General features: G+C 49.4%; 3 protein-coding genes across 6 annotated transcripts in view; 2 read left to right on the top strand and 1 right to left on the bottom strand.

Moving 5' to 3' along the window:
- The window catches only part of CAPZB (capping actin protein of muscle Z-line subunit beta), a 68,697-nt gene extending 66,699 nt beyond the window's left edge, over nt 1–1,998 (top strand). For all 3 annotated transcript variants that reach the window (XM_071767401.1, XM_071767398.1, XM_071767399.1), the window contains one exon: nt 1,748–1,998. Coding sequence is in view for 1 of the 3 variants with exons in the window: in XM_071767398.1 (XP_071623499.1) it covers nt 1,748–1,835 (88 nt within the window). In the remaining 2 variants the exon portion in view is untranslated. The remainder of the gene's footprint in view (nt 1–1,747) is intronic.
- Nucleotides 1,999–5,279: 3,281 nt separating this feature from the next.
- Nucleotides 5,280–10,789, bottom strand: SLC66A1 (solute carrier family 66 member 1). 2 transcript variants are annotated; one of them, XM_071767396.1, is made up of 8 exons: nt 10,359–10,789; nt 9,857–10,067; nt 9,011–9,140; nt 8,461–8,548; nt 7,134–7,288; nt 6,819–6,911; nt 6,251–6,436; nt 5,280–5,954 (listed from the first exon to the last, which is right to left on the bottom strand). In XM_071767396.1, the coding sequence occupies exons 2-8, from the start codon at nt 10,009–10,011 to the stop codon at nt 5,856–5,858; spliced, it is 906 nt and encodes a 301-aa protein (XP_071623497.1). In that variant the 5' UTR covers nt 10,012–10,067; nt 10,359–10,789; the 3' UTR covers nt 5,280–5,855. The 2 variants fall into 2 exon arrangements, with proteins under 2 accessions (XP_071623497.1, XP_071623498.1); XM_071767397.1 differs by lacking the exon at nt 6,819–6,911 and having other exon boundaries at nt 5,611–5,954; nt 10,359–10,719.
- Nucleotides 10,778–14,625, top strand: AKR7A2 (aldo-keto reductase family 7 member A2). The gene is made up of 7 exons (XM_071767395.1): nt 10,778–11,034; nt 11,558–11,745; nt 12,237–12,341; nt 12,828–12,924; nt 13,024–13,123; nt 13,494–13,623; nt 14,132–14,625. The coding sequence occupies exons 1-7, from the start codon at nt 10,800–10,802 to the stop codon at nt 14,291–14,293; spliced, it is 1,017 nt and encodes a 338-aa protein (XP_071623496.1). The 5' UTR covers nt 10,778–10,799; the 3' UTR covers nt 14,294–14,625.
- The last annotated feature ends 68 nt before the right edge of the window (nt 14,626–14,693 follow it).

Genomic DNA, 14,693 nt, shown 5'->3' with positions numbered 1-14,693 from the left:
CTGGGACCAGAACTAACCCCTAACTCTTGCAGACTGATCAACAATATTCAAGCCGTGTTTCACCCAAGGGTTATTTCTTAATCCAGCCAACTAAATGCTCTGATTTTTATTTTGAATGTTGCTCTACCCTTTCTCCCCCTCCTTTGAAATTCCATGCTCTGAAACAGTGCAGGACTTTCACCCTTTTGTGCTCTAGCTTGGGAGCAAGAAAGAAGCATGTGCTCACATACTCAGAGAGGTTTTAGCTTGGACTGATTTGATCCAGAAGCCCCGGGGACACTCTCCTGTCTGCACCATCAGTTTTTCACAGCTGTGGTACAAAGCTTCAGTGAAGGAACTCCCTGTAATCTTAGTGCCCTCCCTACAGAAAGGATTGAAATTCTGGAAGTCTTGCAGTTCTGAAAAAAACCCAAAACCTCCCATGACTTCTGAGTAAACATGAGCTCACCCCACATACACATCCCCTGTTTGCCTGGTGGATCTTGAATTTCCTTGGAGCTTGAAAGGCAGCCCTGCTCAAGCTCTCCTGAAACATTTCAAGCCTCCACAGCCTCTGTAGGGATTTGTTCTTTTGCTCTCATTTGCTCTGGAGCTCTGAATGTCTGGGACACATGGCAGGCATCAACCCTGAGCCAGTTTAACCTTCCACTCCATTCATAATGAGTTACACCTACTTAAATTGGTGAAGGGGGAAATGCACTGTTTGTTGATAATGGCTGAGAACCACTTCTTTAGCCTGTGATAAATGCAAATATAAAAGGTATATGTGTTTAATAAAGCAGCAGAAGCCTCCAGAGACAAAAATTGAAATTCTGTTACTAAAATATTAGGAAGAGAACTGACATCAGAAGCTGTCTTGTTTACAGGACACAGCATCCAGGCAAAATAAGGTAGCTTTGAGGACTGAAAAGGATGTGAAATACAGTTTGTGGGGAAGAATCCTATCAAACCTCATCCAAATCACTTCTCTGACTTAGCACTTCCTGCAAACTTTATAGTATTGTTCTACCAATGGTCATATTTTAAAGGGCTTTTTAAAAAATTAGGTATCTCTTCTTGTACCATTGGAAATGGAGGTTTGTTCCCCCACAGCTGTCTCAAAGGGCAGTGAGACGAGCTGCAGCTTTTCTTCTGTAACCAAACTTAGAAAAAGGGAAGCCCTGCAGTAATCTTGCTGACAGGATCTGTGTTCTTCTTGGGCTGCCTTGATTCACTGATTTCTCTGAGTAAGGTACAAACTGGAAAAACAAATTGGAGAACAGAAACTGTGGCTGCTCTTCCCACTGGTGAATACACGGGAGGAAAGTTTTGAGGTGGCTGCTTGACCCTGGGTGAACAGTCTGCAAAAAATGGTTCAGAAGCTCCCCCATCCTGGCCCTTTTCATGTTCCTGGGTAGAGGCTGGATTTTCTTTCCTTCCCATCATGGTTGTTCTAACATCCTTTGCTGGTGGGACATTGGGGTTTTTCCAATCTGTAACATAAACCTGGGAATCTCAGCTGAAGGCTGAGTGGAACTGCTGGGGAAGCGTGTCTTCTAGTGCCATCCTTGCTAGAGTGAATTTTGCTTTGATGTACTCACTGAAGTGTTCACTTTGCCTTCTGCTTTCCGTGGTAAACCAGGCAAACTGAGTTTTGGTTCCTCTAAGCTGGGGTTGAGGTGCTTCTCCTTCCTCCTGACCCCTACAGCAGCCCCGTTACAAACACCTTCCCCCAAGCTCTGACTTTGCATTTCCTTCTTCCCCACAGGTCTGTGCAGACTTTTGCAGACAAATCAAAACAAGAAGCTCTTAAAAATGACCTGGTGGAGGCTTTGAAGAGAAAGCAGCAAAGTTAAAATACTCTTCATGCTAACAAGACATGCCATGCACTCGTTAGATTCCTTTCTTAGAAAACTCATCCCCCCCCTTGCCCTTTTCTGTTACGTCACATCATGATTTGCATTCAGTACTGCCCATGCAACGCCATCTCCTCCCCATGAATAAAGCTGTACAAACTTTTTCAGTCTCTGAGGCCTACTTTGCACCACATTTTACTATTGAGACCTTAGGCTACGTTTCTGTAGAAGTCCACGTATTTCTTTTTTTCTTCCTTCCCCATCCCCTCTTCCACCCTCCTCCATTTATATGCATAAACCACAGATCATTGTTTTGTCTTTTCCTTCCCCTCTCCCCCCACCTCCTGCCTTTTGTTACATTGGTGTAAAAATGTAAAACAAAAATTTTATTAAATACTGTGGTGTGTGAAAGAGGAAGAACTGGAAAAAAAATAAATCTATTCCACGTATGTATGGGGGCTGGGCACAGGGGATGGCTGGTGGGAGGGAGGGAAGAGAGGGTGTTCCTCAGTGTTGTACTATACTGACTAAACCAGATTTGCAAGGAGACATTGATTAGGAGACCTGCTGAAAGTTCTGCTCTTCTATAGCCTGGTTCCAGGGTGCTTTTCTGTCAATTTTTATGGAATGCAAAAAGGGGTTTTTTTTGTTTTGTTTTTGTTTTTTGTAAAGCTTAAATTGAATCTACATCTGATACTTGAGCCTCCATACTAAAAAAAAAAAAAAAAAAAAAAAAGAAAAAAAAAAAAGGAAAAAAAATAAAAATTTAAAAATAATCCCAGGAAGAAACATGCAGTTGGTGTCCTCCTTATTTCTCTTTCTTTCCTCGGGTTTGTGCTATAAACTCTTTCCTTCATAGCAGTTGCTCTGGCTGTAAGTGGGTAGATGAATAGGTAAGAAAAGCAATCCCTGAACATGTCTGGAATCCAAAGAGCTGGTGGATTTTCTCTAAAGAAAGTTTTTTTTCTTTTTTTTTCTCACATCCAAATCAGTTGCAACTTGCTTGTTGGCAGGAGGGGTGAGGTGCAGCTGCTCTTCACACATGGACGTCATGCAGCTGTGTTACTCACTAACCTGCTCTGCTTCCAAGATGCTGGCACGAGGATGTTGGCATCCTGCTGCTGGGATTGGTGCTGCTGGGATTGGTGCTTCAGGCACATAGCAAACAGATCTGGAGGAGAAGGATTAGTCCAGCTTTCCTGGGTGTGTTAAAAAGAGTCTAAGGGGGAAGTTTGTGTGTTGAAGCAGTTGGGTGGGCAGAGGAGAAGAGTTTTGGTCCACTTGTCAGTTTGAGGTGATTGTTCCAACCATCTCACCCAAAAGCTCCTCTACTTGCTCCCTGTGGGTTTTATGAACCCCATCCAGGTTCTTTAAAAGGTCGTGTTGGTCAGAGGGACCTTGTGCAGCACCCAGCTTCAGATCTGCTGCCTTCATTTGGTTACAGCAAACTGAACCCTGGTGAAAAGGGAAAGCAAAACCTGCTGGGCTCTGCCTCCACATAGCCCTTGGGATCAGCTTTTGTGTGAACCTATGCAAATTGAGACTGCTGGCATTAATATTAACACACTCTAATTTTGCTATTCTAATGTGACCTGTTTCACATCCAGGCAGCTGCAGGTGGTTATCATCCCATGCCAGAGTTCTCCTGGGGATGTTTGGTCTGTGAGGCAGCTCATCTGGGACACAGACTGGGGAAGGGCAGCACGTGTGTGCCTCAGAGCTGGGATTCCCCTGGGGGATGTGTTGAGCTTTCCTAGTCTCTTGGTTCTCTCTGAGGAAGAACCTTTCTTGAAGTTTGTGTGAACTCCTGAACCTGGGAGAGAAGTGTGTTAGCCTGGGAGGGGGGAGGCTTGTGGTCCCTCTCGCCTGTTTCCAGGTGTGTGCTGAAGTTTCCAGGGGGGTTGTTTTCCTTCTCCAAAGCCAGCTCTGCACACAAGCCACAAATGCAAGGGGTCTTATTCCAGATAAATTTAATGCATAGGCAGAGATGCCATAATTAATGTGTGCAGGGATCCACCCTTTCCACAGAGAAGTCACATGGGATCCATGCAGCTCCTGCAGTGTTATTTTACCCCTCTTCCTCTCCTCTGAGTGGTGTAACCCCATGGTTGGAGTAACAACCTCAAGGCTTCTCCAGCCCCAGCTTACCACAGTCTCATGTTCTCTGGGACAAGCTAAGGCCTGTGGCTGCCACAAAGCTTTGTTTCCAAGAGGTGTGTGCCAAGCCCCATCCTGTCTTCCTGCACCTCCTGCTAAACCGGGGGGGGGTTTCCCAGCTCTCCAGGGCTGAGCTTGCAAACTGAAGCTGAGGTTAAAACATACTCTGTTATGTCCTGGGGGCTTTACCTGGAATGAACAGGTACTGAGATTTAATGGAGCTGGACTTCCTACGCCTTGCCTAGGAACCTGCTCACAGATGGAATTATTACTGGATTTAAATTGTTTTTCTCCAATTCCTAGGGAAAGGCAGCAGAGGAAATCCTGCTGGCTTCAGGACAGGGAGGAGGTGAGCAGCACCATTGCCTTGGGAGCCTGGAGGGGAGGGGTTGTGAATTAATGGAGTGAAAAACCCAAAAGTTTTGTTCAGGGAGCTCAAAGAGCCTGAAAAATTTTCTTTTTTTCTTCCCAAAACCAAATGGGACAGTTGCAAATACTGGCACAGCTTGTGTTTTAATTCATGTGCTGCTGCAGTTTGCTGGGGACTGGGTAGTCTGGATCCCATTCCATACACCATCTAGGCTGAGCTGTGGAATCATGGAGCTGAGGCTTCTCTTCCTCAGTGCCAGGATGAAGCCAGGAGGAGGATGACTTCCTGGGGAAGGAAAAATGTCACAGGACTAGCTAAGGAATCAAAAATTGATGATAACTGAGTGAAAGGCAGAAGGGGGGTGGAAATGGTGGTGGGTGGGTGGGCAGCAGGGAATGGCTGAGTATCAGGAAAGCAGCTGGAGTGGGAGAAAAGGGGAACTAAAAGAGCCAAGAGTGACTGCAGGAAGAAGAAAGTTCTTGTTTTTAAAGGGCAGATTGTGTTGTTTTTTTCTTGAAAGGCTACAGCTCTGCTTGATTTTCCTTTTCCTTGCCCAGTGAGACTGGGCCTGCCCAAAAGCATCTCTCAGCTGCCCAGGATATGGCTTTTCCCAAACCACCACTGCTGCTTCTCCTTCGGCAGTCAAGGAGTCACTGTGCTGGGGTGCAGGGACAAAGTCATCAACCTGGGGATAAATTAATCATCGAGACAGGATATAAAAAACAGAGTGAGAGGCTGCATCTTCTGCCTGGGTATCAGCCTGCTCCACTGACCAGAAAGGGATGGAGCAGCTTCCCTGGGAAGCCCATGCAATGAAAATGTGGATGATGCAGAAAATAAGAAGGTGGGAAAATGAGGACTGCAAAAAAGAGGCAGAAGCTGCCAGAGGAACTGGCAAAATAAAACTAAAGGAGGCACATGAGGCAAGGAGTTGTTTTATAGACCTATGAGCTGTGCTGATTGAAATTGGCATTTGTGGACTGCATGACTTTGGTTACGCTGCTCCTTCCTTCTGAACTGGTTCCAGTCACTGCTGCATCTTCCAGAAGGAGCTCAGGGATGGAGATGTGAAGCCCACAGAGGTGAGTGTTGCTTGGGTTCGTGGCAGGTTGGTCCTCTCTCCCTTCCCCACAGCCCCTCAGGCTCTCCCCATGTACCAGGGAAGCTCCAGTTCACCCGTGAGAGACAGGAGGTAAAGCAGAAGTCACCGAGCTCAGCTGTGGGGAGTGAGAGCAGCCTTGTGAGGTATCAAAGAAATTCCCTGTTTATCCCAATAACATCACTGGCATCAAAGAGGCACGAGGTCTCAGCAGAGTCCCCTGCCACCTGGCTGGGTTTAGTGTCTCATCAGCAAAACATGTCACTTGCTGGCTCAGGTCTTCTTCTCCCAAGAGCCAGCAAGAGCCAGCAAGGTGGAGGGGCCAGTGTGTCCAATGTAAAGGTGAGATGCTTGTCTGCATCCTCTTGTTCTCAGAGCAGGGCAGCTCCCTCTGTTAGCTCTCCAGGCCGTCATCCTGATCACCAAGGAGAGCATCCCTCTCCTCGTGGCTGCTGGGTCTTCCTCCCCGATAAGCAAGGAACTGGAAGGAGATCTGAGCAGAGGTTAAGGCTCTTCACACAAGCAAGGGGTGGATTGAGGCGACACACTGGGCCTCACCACCCAAAAAAAGGATTTTTGTGTCAGGAGAGGTGGAAACCAGCCAGTGAGCTGAACAGAAATAAGGGTCTGAAGCTGCTGGAATGCTACAAATTACTCCCCAGCATGGGGTGAGTAAGCACAGCTCAAAAGCAGCCTGTGAGTAGCATCAACCCACCAGCCCCTGCCTAACCCCAAGATGGGATCTCAGGGATGGGATCCTGGAGGGAAATGTTGGTGGGGAAAGGATACAACCATGTCGAGGGAAAGGACCCCCAGGCTGCCCACCAGCCAGGGGAGGTGGTGCAGGACATAGTCACCTTCACCTTGCCCTGGCTCAGGGTTCTTCAGCAGGACACTGAGGCCATAGAGAGAGTTTCCCAGCATCACCAGGGCAAAGAGGGAATAGGAGACCCCAGTGGTGGATTTCCTCTTGTACTGGAAGAGGGGCCAGAGAGAGGAGCTTGTGTGCAGTTCTCTGTAATCTCACTAGAAAGTAGTTATTAATGCCCCACCCACCCCCCAAAAAAACCAAAAAAAAAGGATAAAGGTGGTGACTCAATGCCAAGAGCCTTTTAGTTCCCTTTTTGCTTGTAAATAAAGCCAAATAAAGGACCCACCCTCAAAACCTTGGTATGTTAAAGGGAGGGGAGAAAAATGAATCAGATTTGCAGAGGAGGAATTGCAGGAATCAGTCCCTTATGAAACGATCAGAGACAGGGACTTCTGAGCCAAGAGGAGGCAGATGACCCCACCACCCCTCTTCAGTTTGAAATCTCAGGAGCCCAAGGGTTCCCCAGGTATGGGCTGCTGTCCTCACGTTAGTGTAGATCTGGGGGACTCGGGAGCACAGGTACAGCATGGAGGAGATGGAGCCAATGGTGAACCCGATGATCTCCTTCCTGCTGAAAGGCTGCAAGGCAAGGGGAGACCCAACAGCAGCCCCCCATGTTTTCAGAGATGTGCTCACCACACACCCAGCAGCACAGCCCAACCCAGACCTTGGTTTTCCCACCCATCCCTTGCCCTGCTGGATCAAGCAGGATCGCACTGCTCCTGCAGGACACGCCCACCCCACTGAAGAATTTCTCTTCCCTCTCTCCCCATCTCCACCCGGATTTCAGAACCAGCTCACCTTCGACCCAAGCTCATCCACACTTGCAGAGAGCAGAGCCCTCCCTTTAAACGTCACCGGGTCCGGCGCCGCCGCTGCGTCCCTGCCCAGGAAGGAGAGGGTCGACACCGCCCCCAGGGAAAGGAAGGTGAAAGCTGCGTTTATGAGGGCAGTGACTGCAGGGAATCAGGCAGAGGCTGAGTGAGTGAGGGCTCCTCCGACAGCCCTTGGTGCGGGCCGGGACCCCCCTCTGGGTAAAGAAACCTTGAAACTCTCCATTATCTCTGCGGCGGCACCGCCAGCACCAATAAGCAGGGCAAGAGCTGCTGTGTGTGTTTTATCTCACAGTGATAAAGGCAATTTGTGAGTTATCAAACTGCTCCTATCTCAGCACTGGAGAGCACTCGAGTTTCTTTGGGTTTTAGGACTACTCAAAATCATCCCCTCTGTCTGAAAGCTTTTCACTGTCTTGACTCCCAACATCATATGTTCAAATCCCTGCCAGACCAAGCCCTGCTTTGGCAGCAAGACTTCAGGATTAGTCTGTGAAGAAGCTCTCCAGCATTAACAGATATGCCCAGCTGAAGGGCCAAATATCCCTTGGCTTAATAAGTTCAAATGGCTTTAATAAGTTAAAGAGTTATTCACATTCAAAGGGCTGCCCGTTTGTACATTGCAGACAGCTGCAGTGCTAAAAAGTGCATTTTCTCTGTCTGTTCAAGCCTTTTAAAAACTGTTTTAGGTTCCATTTTTCCTCCATTTGAACAAGAAGGAACTTTTCCATCATGTCAAGGCTGTCACTAACTGCAAGATGAGCACAGAGCCAGAAACAGGCAGAAAACCTCAAGTGCTGAACTGAGAGCCAAGAGACTTGGCTGTGGTTTCCAGCTCTGTAATCTCACTAGAAAGTAGTTATTAATGTCCCACCCCCCCCCAAAAAAAAAACCAAAAAAAAAAAAAGAGAGAAGGAAAAAGGTGGTGACTCAAACAGCCTTTTAGTTCCCATTTTGCTTGTAAAAGGAAAGGTGAAAAAAGGTGAAGTTACCACCTAACTGGGGCAAGTAATTTCTTTCTCTACTTATGCATAACTCACAGGGGGTTTATTTTCAACTCAGGCACTGTGTGGGGAGATCTGTAGAAGCCCCAGCTGGTAGCTATTTACTAGCTGTGATTTTCATGGGTGCTCAAGTTATCCCAGAAAAAAACTCCAAACAGAACAGCAATTAGAGACATCTAAAAGCTGCACCAAGCATCTCTGCCCTGATGCATCTTCCCCAGGGACTGCTTCCCCTCCTGGATCCACAGCTCAGGAAAAAGCCAGCCCAAAGGATGTTGTACCCCAACTCACATCCTCTGCCCTGGTTCTTTGCTTTGTAGTAGTAGTAGAGAGACAGCATCAGCAGGTCTGCAAGCACATAGTACACAGCTGTGTAAACCTGTGGGGAGAAAGCTGGGTTGGTCCTACCTGCAAAAAGGCTTCCAGCCCATAGCTGGGAGGAGCCAGCATCCTGGGCCATAGCATCCCTGGGAGGGAGAAGAGGGCATCCCAGGGAAGATTTAGTTGGACAGCAAGAAAAAAAGCTTTCCTGAAAGGGTGGTGAGGCCCTGGCCCAGGTTGCCCAAGGAAGCTGTGGCTGCCCCCTCCTTGGAAATGTTCAAGGCCAGGTTGGATGGGCCCTTGAACAACCTGGGCTAGTGGGAGGTTGGAACTGGGTGAGCTCTAAGGTCCCCTCCAATCCAAACCATTCTATGATTCTATCCCATGGGGAGAAGGGGTCATTCCAGAAAGTTTGGGTCTCTGGTTCCCAACTTAAGCTGTGCCTAACCCATCCCATCCTCTCCTCCCTGGACCTCAGGGTGTTTGAGAGCTGACCCAGCCCCCACAAGTCAGTCAGTACCTGCAGTGGCAACTGATCAGCCAGGAAAGAACCAATGAGGTTTAGGAGGTCTCCACCCAGCCATCCCAGCAGGAAATATATGGAGAGAGCCTGGTCCATGATGCCTGTTTTGCAGGCTTGGTAAAACTGCCTGCAGAGACAATCAGGAAGAGATAGGAACCATCACCCCTGACCAGTTCAGCACTACCTGGGAATCATCCCCAGGTTTTCCTGTTGGTCCCACCTGGATCATTTCCCAATCACCACCCACCCAAAGCACTCAGGGATGGGGGGGGAGGAGAACCAAAGCTTTCCTCTAGCAAAGGAAAGGAGAGTCTATCCATGTCCCCCTGCAAACAGGCTCTGGAGAGAGGTCCTGAAACCCACTGGGTGCTCACAGCAACCTGCTGGGCTCAAGCCCTTGTGATCCACCCCTGGACAGGGACAGAAAGCAGCTAGGAGAGGCACCAGTTGGTGAAATTGCCTCTGGTTACGAAATGATTCCATGGTCCACTGAGACAGAGCATGACCCACCCCAGGTGCCCCTCCGCCACTGCTGTCCCAGCACTTCCAAGGCTGGAAAAGTTTCTTCCACACGTATGACCTGCAGTGACAGCATAGCACTTGGCTTACGTGGGTTATTAGAGCTGCCAAGCACAATAATAACAATATAATAACAAACAAGGCTTTGGGGCTGTGCTGCCTGTTTCCTTGCCTCCTGTTAAACCCAAATCTCCCAATCTCAGATTGCTTTTGCTGGGTAGATTTAACAATTAATGCAATTTGCACCCCAAAATCTGACTTTCAGAGAGGGGTTTTGTCCAAGGGAAGGGGCTCAGCTGGGGTTTTTTTGGGAGCGAGACTTACGGAAAAGACGCAGCTGCAAAGCAGAGAATGGAAACCAGACCCAGGACAATGCTGGCAATGTCCCTGCTGTCCTGAGCACATTCACTGAACACATCCAGCACCCAGCGGGACCCGTTGGGACAGTCAGAAAGGTTCCCAGTTGGGAGATCACCCATGGTCACCAAGGGAAGAGTGTGTGTTAGCCTCCAGCAGCCAACCTCTCAGGATAATGCTGTGGAAAATGCAATATGAGGGGAAAAAATTAAGTAACACTGGGAAAAACGCAATAATATGAGAAAAATATTTAAGTAACACCAAGGAAAAATGTATCTGCCTTAGGAATATGCTCACGGCTCCATCTCCCGCAGGCTGATGGTTCACAAGAAACTAATTTCTGGGTAAGGTTCACGTCCTGGCCTCAATTCTGTGTCTGGTGGGATGATCCCGGCCAGAGGACTGTCAGGATTTGGCCTCAAAGGAGAAACCAAACCCAACCGGTGCCTCCTCACCGAGCAGGACTCACCTCCCCTCGCCCGCAGTTTTCCTTTTCTTGGGAATTCTTTTCCAAAAACGTGAAGTTGGTTTGTCGGTTGTTCTTGTTTTTCGCAAATCCACTGACTCTTCACAGAAACTTGCCGGGTTTCCCTCAGAAACCTCCCGCTTTTTCAGAAACTCGCTGTTTTGGGGGATTTTCCCCTCACAAACCCGCAGTTCCAAGCTTCTTCCCAAATCCGCTGCTTGACGGGGAAATTACTGACGATTTTTTTTTTTTTTTTCCTGTTTTCCCCCCCCCCCCCCGAAACCCGCTGCTCTTTAAGTCCCTCCCTGCCTTTTCTCTGACCCGATTTTCAGGGAAATCGCCGTTTTCTGCCCAGCCCCGCGTTTCCCCGAAGCCGCTGCCAGCGACTGAGGGGAGGACGAGACGATGCCCTCACTGCGCATGCGCGGGGGGAGAAGGCGAGGGATGGGGGCAGGCGCATGCGCGGTCGGGGGTTGCGCGATGGCGGCGGGAGGAGCGCGTCCCGGGGTGGTGATGGGCGCCATGGAGATGGGGCGGAGAGCGGGACCTGAGGCTAGCGCTGCGCTGCTCCGCGCTTTCCTGAGGCGGGGGTATCGGCTCCTGGACACCGCGTACATGTATGCGGGGGGAGAGTCCGAGCGTATCTTGGGCGGACTGTTGGCTGGCGGCACGGAGCCCGGTAGGGACGGGGTAAAGGGGGGGGGGAGGTCAGAGGAGCGGTGTCTGCCCTCAGGTGAAGGGACCCCTCCCCAAGGCCCCTTCCCTGAGAAGGGTGTCTCCTGCCAGGCTGACGCTGTCCCTGAGAGAGGAAAGGCCTTCGACCAGGCCCAGACCTTGAGGAGCGGGGTCTCCCCTGACAGGTTTGATTCCTCCTCTGAGGAGAAGAGGTTCCCTGGGCTTGTTCCCTGGGGAGCAGAGTCTCCTTTGCCAGGTTGACCCTGGCGATGTGGAGAAGAGACTTCTCCCAGGCCAGTTTCCTGCAGAGATGGAGCTTTCCCTGCCAGGCTGACAGTGTCCCTGAGGAGAATGGACTCTGGCTGGGCCCACTGCCTAAAGACAAGGGTCTCCCCTGCCAGGCTGACATGGTTCCTGAGGAGAGGGGCTTCCCCTGAGACACCTCAAACAATGCTTGTGTTGTGTCCCTTATCCTCATTCCCTTCCTGAAGGTGTAAACATCCCTGCTCATCCTTTCTCTCTGCCAGTGGAAGTTGCCACCAAAGCCAACCCCTGGGATGGGAAGACACTGAAGCCTGAGAGTGTACGGTCACAGTTGGACACCTCCCTGGAGAGGCTGAAGAGGACAAGTGTGGAGCTCTTTTACCTTCATGCTCCTGACCACGGGACCCCGGTGGAGGAGACACTGTGTGCCTGCAATGAGCTGCACAAAGAAGTAAAGTGGGAAGTCCAAGCCTGGACCATCTCTTGATTCCCTCTCATCACCTTTTTTAAACCAGAGCTGCTTGTTGTGACCTGTGCACAACAGTAGGAGGAGGGAACAAGGGCAAAATAGCTGACACTCTGTTGCTTGTTCACGTGCTGCACTTTGTTCTCGAAAGCTCTCAGAAACATTAGGACACCTGAACTTTGCTTTTAGCCCTGACTGGGTAGAGTTTGGTGCTGATAATGGGTGAAGAATTCCTGGACTGCATTAATCAAATTGTGCTGTTTATATTAGAAGGTGTGAATTCAAAATGAACAGACAGGAAATATTTTTGGTCAGGTCTTCTATTTCACAATCATCTAGAAGAGGTGAACAAGGTTGAGGAAAGAACTCTGGAATAAAATTCAGCAGCTGTCCTTTTCCCTGTGTGCATCTTGCACCATCTAGAAAGAAATGCACTTCTACCATCTGGAACTGATTCATCTTTTATTCCTCTGCAGGGGAAGTTTAAAGAACTTGGTCTCTCAAACTACGCGGCATGGGAGGTCGCTGAAATCTGCACCATCTGCAAATACAACAACTGGGTGATGCCCACTGTGTACCAGGTGAGGGATGGGGGATTGCTGTGGTCCAGCACAGCTTTGTTGGAGGCTGTGGTGAATCAAGCAGAAAGAACCTGAGACTTCAGATCAGAGCAGCACACAGGTGGCTCTCTGTGTCCTTGTCAGTCTCTGTGGGGAAGGAGCTGGGAGCCCCAGATCTCAGCCCAGCCCCCAGATGTAAACACTAGAGGAGACTGCTGCAGTTCTCTGGAAAGTCACTTCAGGATGCATGTGACTAGGAAGCTGGGTGAGATGGCTCCTCAGATGCAGCTGAGTGGGCATTTATTGCTTCAAGCAGTGGCTCCCTTGATGGGGAAGTTTTTACATTATTTGCAATCCTTTAGCAAGTCTGTTGGGAAGCAGATAATAACTTTGTGTAGCCTGAAGCTGCTTTTGTATTGCCAGGGAAGGGTGGGGAAAAGGCTGTTCCAAAAGTTTTTAAAGTTTTGTTTCCCTTTATCTGCCTTTTATCTCCCTGTCTTCCTGCAGGGAATGTACAACGCTACAACTCGGCAGGTGGAAGCTGAGCTCTTCCCTTGCCTGAGGCACTTTGGGCTGCGCTTTTATGCCTACAACCCACTGGCAGGTACTGGGGGGAAAGGGCAAGACTTGGTGACAAAACCATGCAAAGTGGGGTCTGTAGAAGAGCCATCCTGTCCCTAAACATGCTTCTGACCCTTTGCAGGAGGACTGCTGACTGGGAAGTACAAATATGAGGACAAAGACACCCGTCAGCCCACCGGGAGGTTTTTTGGGAATGACTGGGCTCAAGCCTACAGGGACAGGTATGTTTTGAGCTGATGGATGAGCCATCCATCCATCATGGATGGATGATCCATGAGCCAGCTGATGGATCTAGCCAGTGGAGTGGCTAGATAAAAAACCCCACACTAATAATCAGCTGAGAGGAAGCAGAACTGACCAAAGCTTGTGCTGTGATTATGTTTGCACATGTGGTTGGGGCTGTGGCTCGTGACAGCTCTGCAGAGTGAATTTTAGACTCAGTTTCCTCCCAGCTTGCAGTGGGGGATTGCAGAAGTCCTCAGAGGCTGGAACGATTTGTATGAGCTTCCTAAAAGCCTTTCACACTCGACTGGAATCTAGATGTACAGTTCACTTCCCAAGGGCAGTTAAGAGTGGTTTCTTTTCTTGCAGGTACTGGAAAAAGCACAACTTTGATGGAATTGCCCTCATAGAGAGAGCTCTGAAGGAAGCATACGGCTCCAACGCCCCCAGCCTGGCCTCAGCAGCCTTGCGGTGGCTGTACCATCACTCCAAACTGCAGGTGAGATTGGTGTGGCTGTCACCTGCTGCCACATGTGGACAGGGAGATGCCAGCCCAGTTCTGGTTTTGTCCCTTAATACCCTGTGGGCTTGTGGTGTCCTCCAGGGAACATCTGTCTGTGGCAGTGAGTCAGCTCTGTGGTTCCCCACCAATCCTGATAGGATTGGCAGAAATGGAAGGTTTTAAGTGCCAATTACTGGCTTTCCACCTAAAAAACTTCCCTTTTAGATGAATTTCATTGGACTAGGAAATTAATGGTTGTATTCCCCACCTCCCCGAAGTCCCTAGTCCCCTGTAAAGCAGGATTTGGCAGCTTTTCAGGAGCTGACATGACTCAGAGATGTTCTGGCCTGTGAAAAGAACTCTGTGGTGTCAGTTATCTAAACATCCAGGAGTTAACTGGATGCTCTTGCCTGGAAAGAAACATTTGATGTTTGCCCTGCAGTGGCCTGGGAGATGACCTGGTAGGTTTCATTTGGGATCAGCAACTCCTCTTACTGCTTCCCAGGGTTCTCTTGGTGACGCAGTGATCATTGGGATGTCCAACCTGGAGCAGCTGGAGCAGAACCTCAACTACAGTGAAGAGGGTCCCCTGCTCCCAGCTGTGGTGGAGGCATTTGACAAAGCCTGGAACCTGAGTGCACATGACTGCCCCAACTACTTCCGTTAGGGAATTGGGTAGGGAAGGGAAAATGGGGAGGTGGTGGGGGTGGATAATGGAACCAGGAGCCTCCCAAAGCACAGGAGCAGTGCTATTCCTTTGATCAATGTGCAAATGGGTTTGTGATTTTAATGAAGCTTTGTAGGACCTGCTGTCAGCCCTGATGTGTTGGGCCATGCCTTGTTCTTCTTCCCCTCATGGACCTTCTTCAGCTCTGCACAGTGCACACCCTGACTGAAAAGTGTGATTGGGGAAAAGGGACACCTAAGGGGATGAAGGCCCCCCTTCCACTTTAATATGGTAAATAAGTAGGTACAAGAATAAAATCTTTTTTTAATGCAGAGCCTGTCTCTTAGTTGTAACCTGGCTGGCACTTCCTTACCAGTGCTCAGTGACTTTGACCTTCTAA

Source organism: Heliangelus exortis, chromosome 23 (assembly GCF_036169615.1).
Source record: "Heliangelus exortis chromosome 23, bHelExo1.hap1, whole genome shotgun sequence".
Classification (NCBI taxonomy): domain Eukaryota; kingdom Metazoa; phylum Chordata; class Aves; order Apodiformes; family Trochilidae; genus Heliangelus; species Heliangelus exortis.
Note: the sequence above shows the minus strand (reverse complement) of the source record. Positions and strands in the feature narration are given on the sequence as shown.

Bases quoted from the DNA above. Each gene is read 5' to 3' on its own strand.
- SLC66A1 (XM_071767396.1), bottom strand. From the start codon at position 10,011: ATGGGTGATCTCCCAACTGGGAACCTTTCTGACTGTCCCAACGGGTCC. The intron at 6,912-7,133 runs GTGAGCTGGTTC...CTTGCCTTGCAG, and splicing joins TGGATGAGCTTGGGTCGAAG to CCTTTCAGCAGGAAGGAGAT. The intron at 5,955-6,250 runs GTATCCTTTCCC...ACCTCTGCTCAG, and splicing joins TCCTTTCCCTCGACATGGTT to ATCTCCTTCCAGTTCCTTGC.
- AKR7A2 (XM_071767395.1), top strand. From the start codon at position 10,800: ATGGGGGCAGGCGCATGCGCGGTCGGGGGTTGCGCGATGGCGGCGGGA. The intron at 11,746-12,236 runs GTAAAGTGGGAA...ATTCCTCTGCAG, and splicing joins GCAATGAGCTGCACAAAGAA to GGGAAGTTTAAAGAACTTGG. The intron at 13,124-13,493 runs GTATGTTTTGAG...CTTTTCTTGCAG, and splicing joins GCTCAAGCCTACAGGGACAG to GTACTGGAAAAAGCACAACT.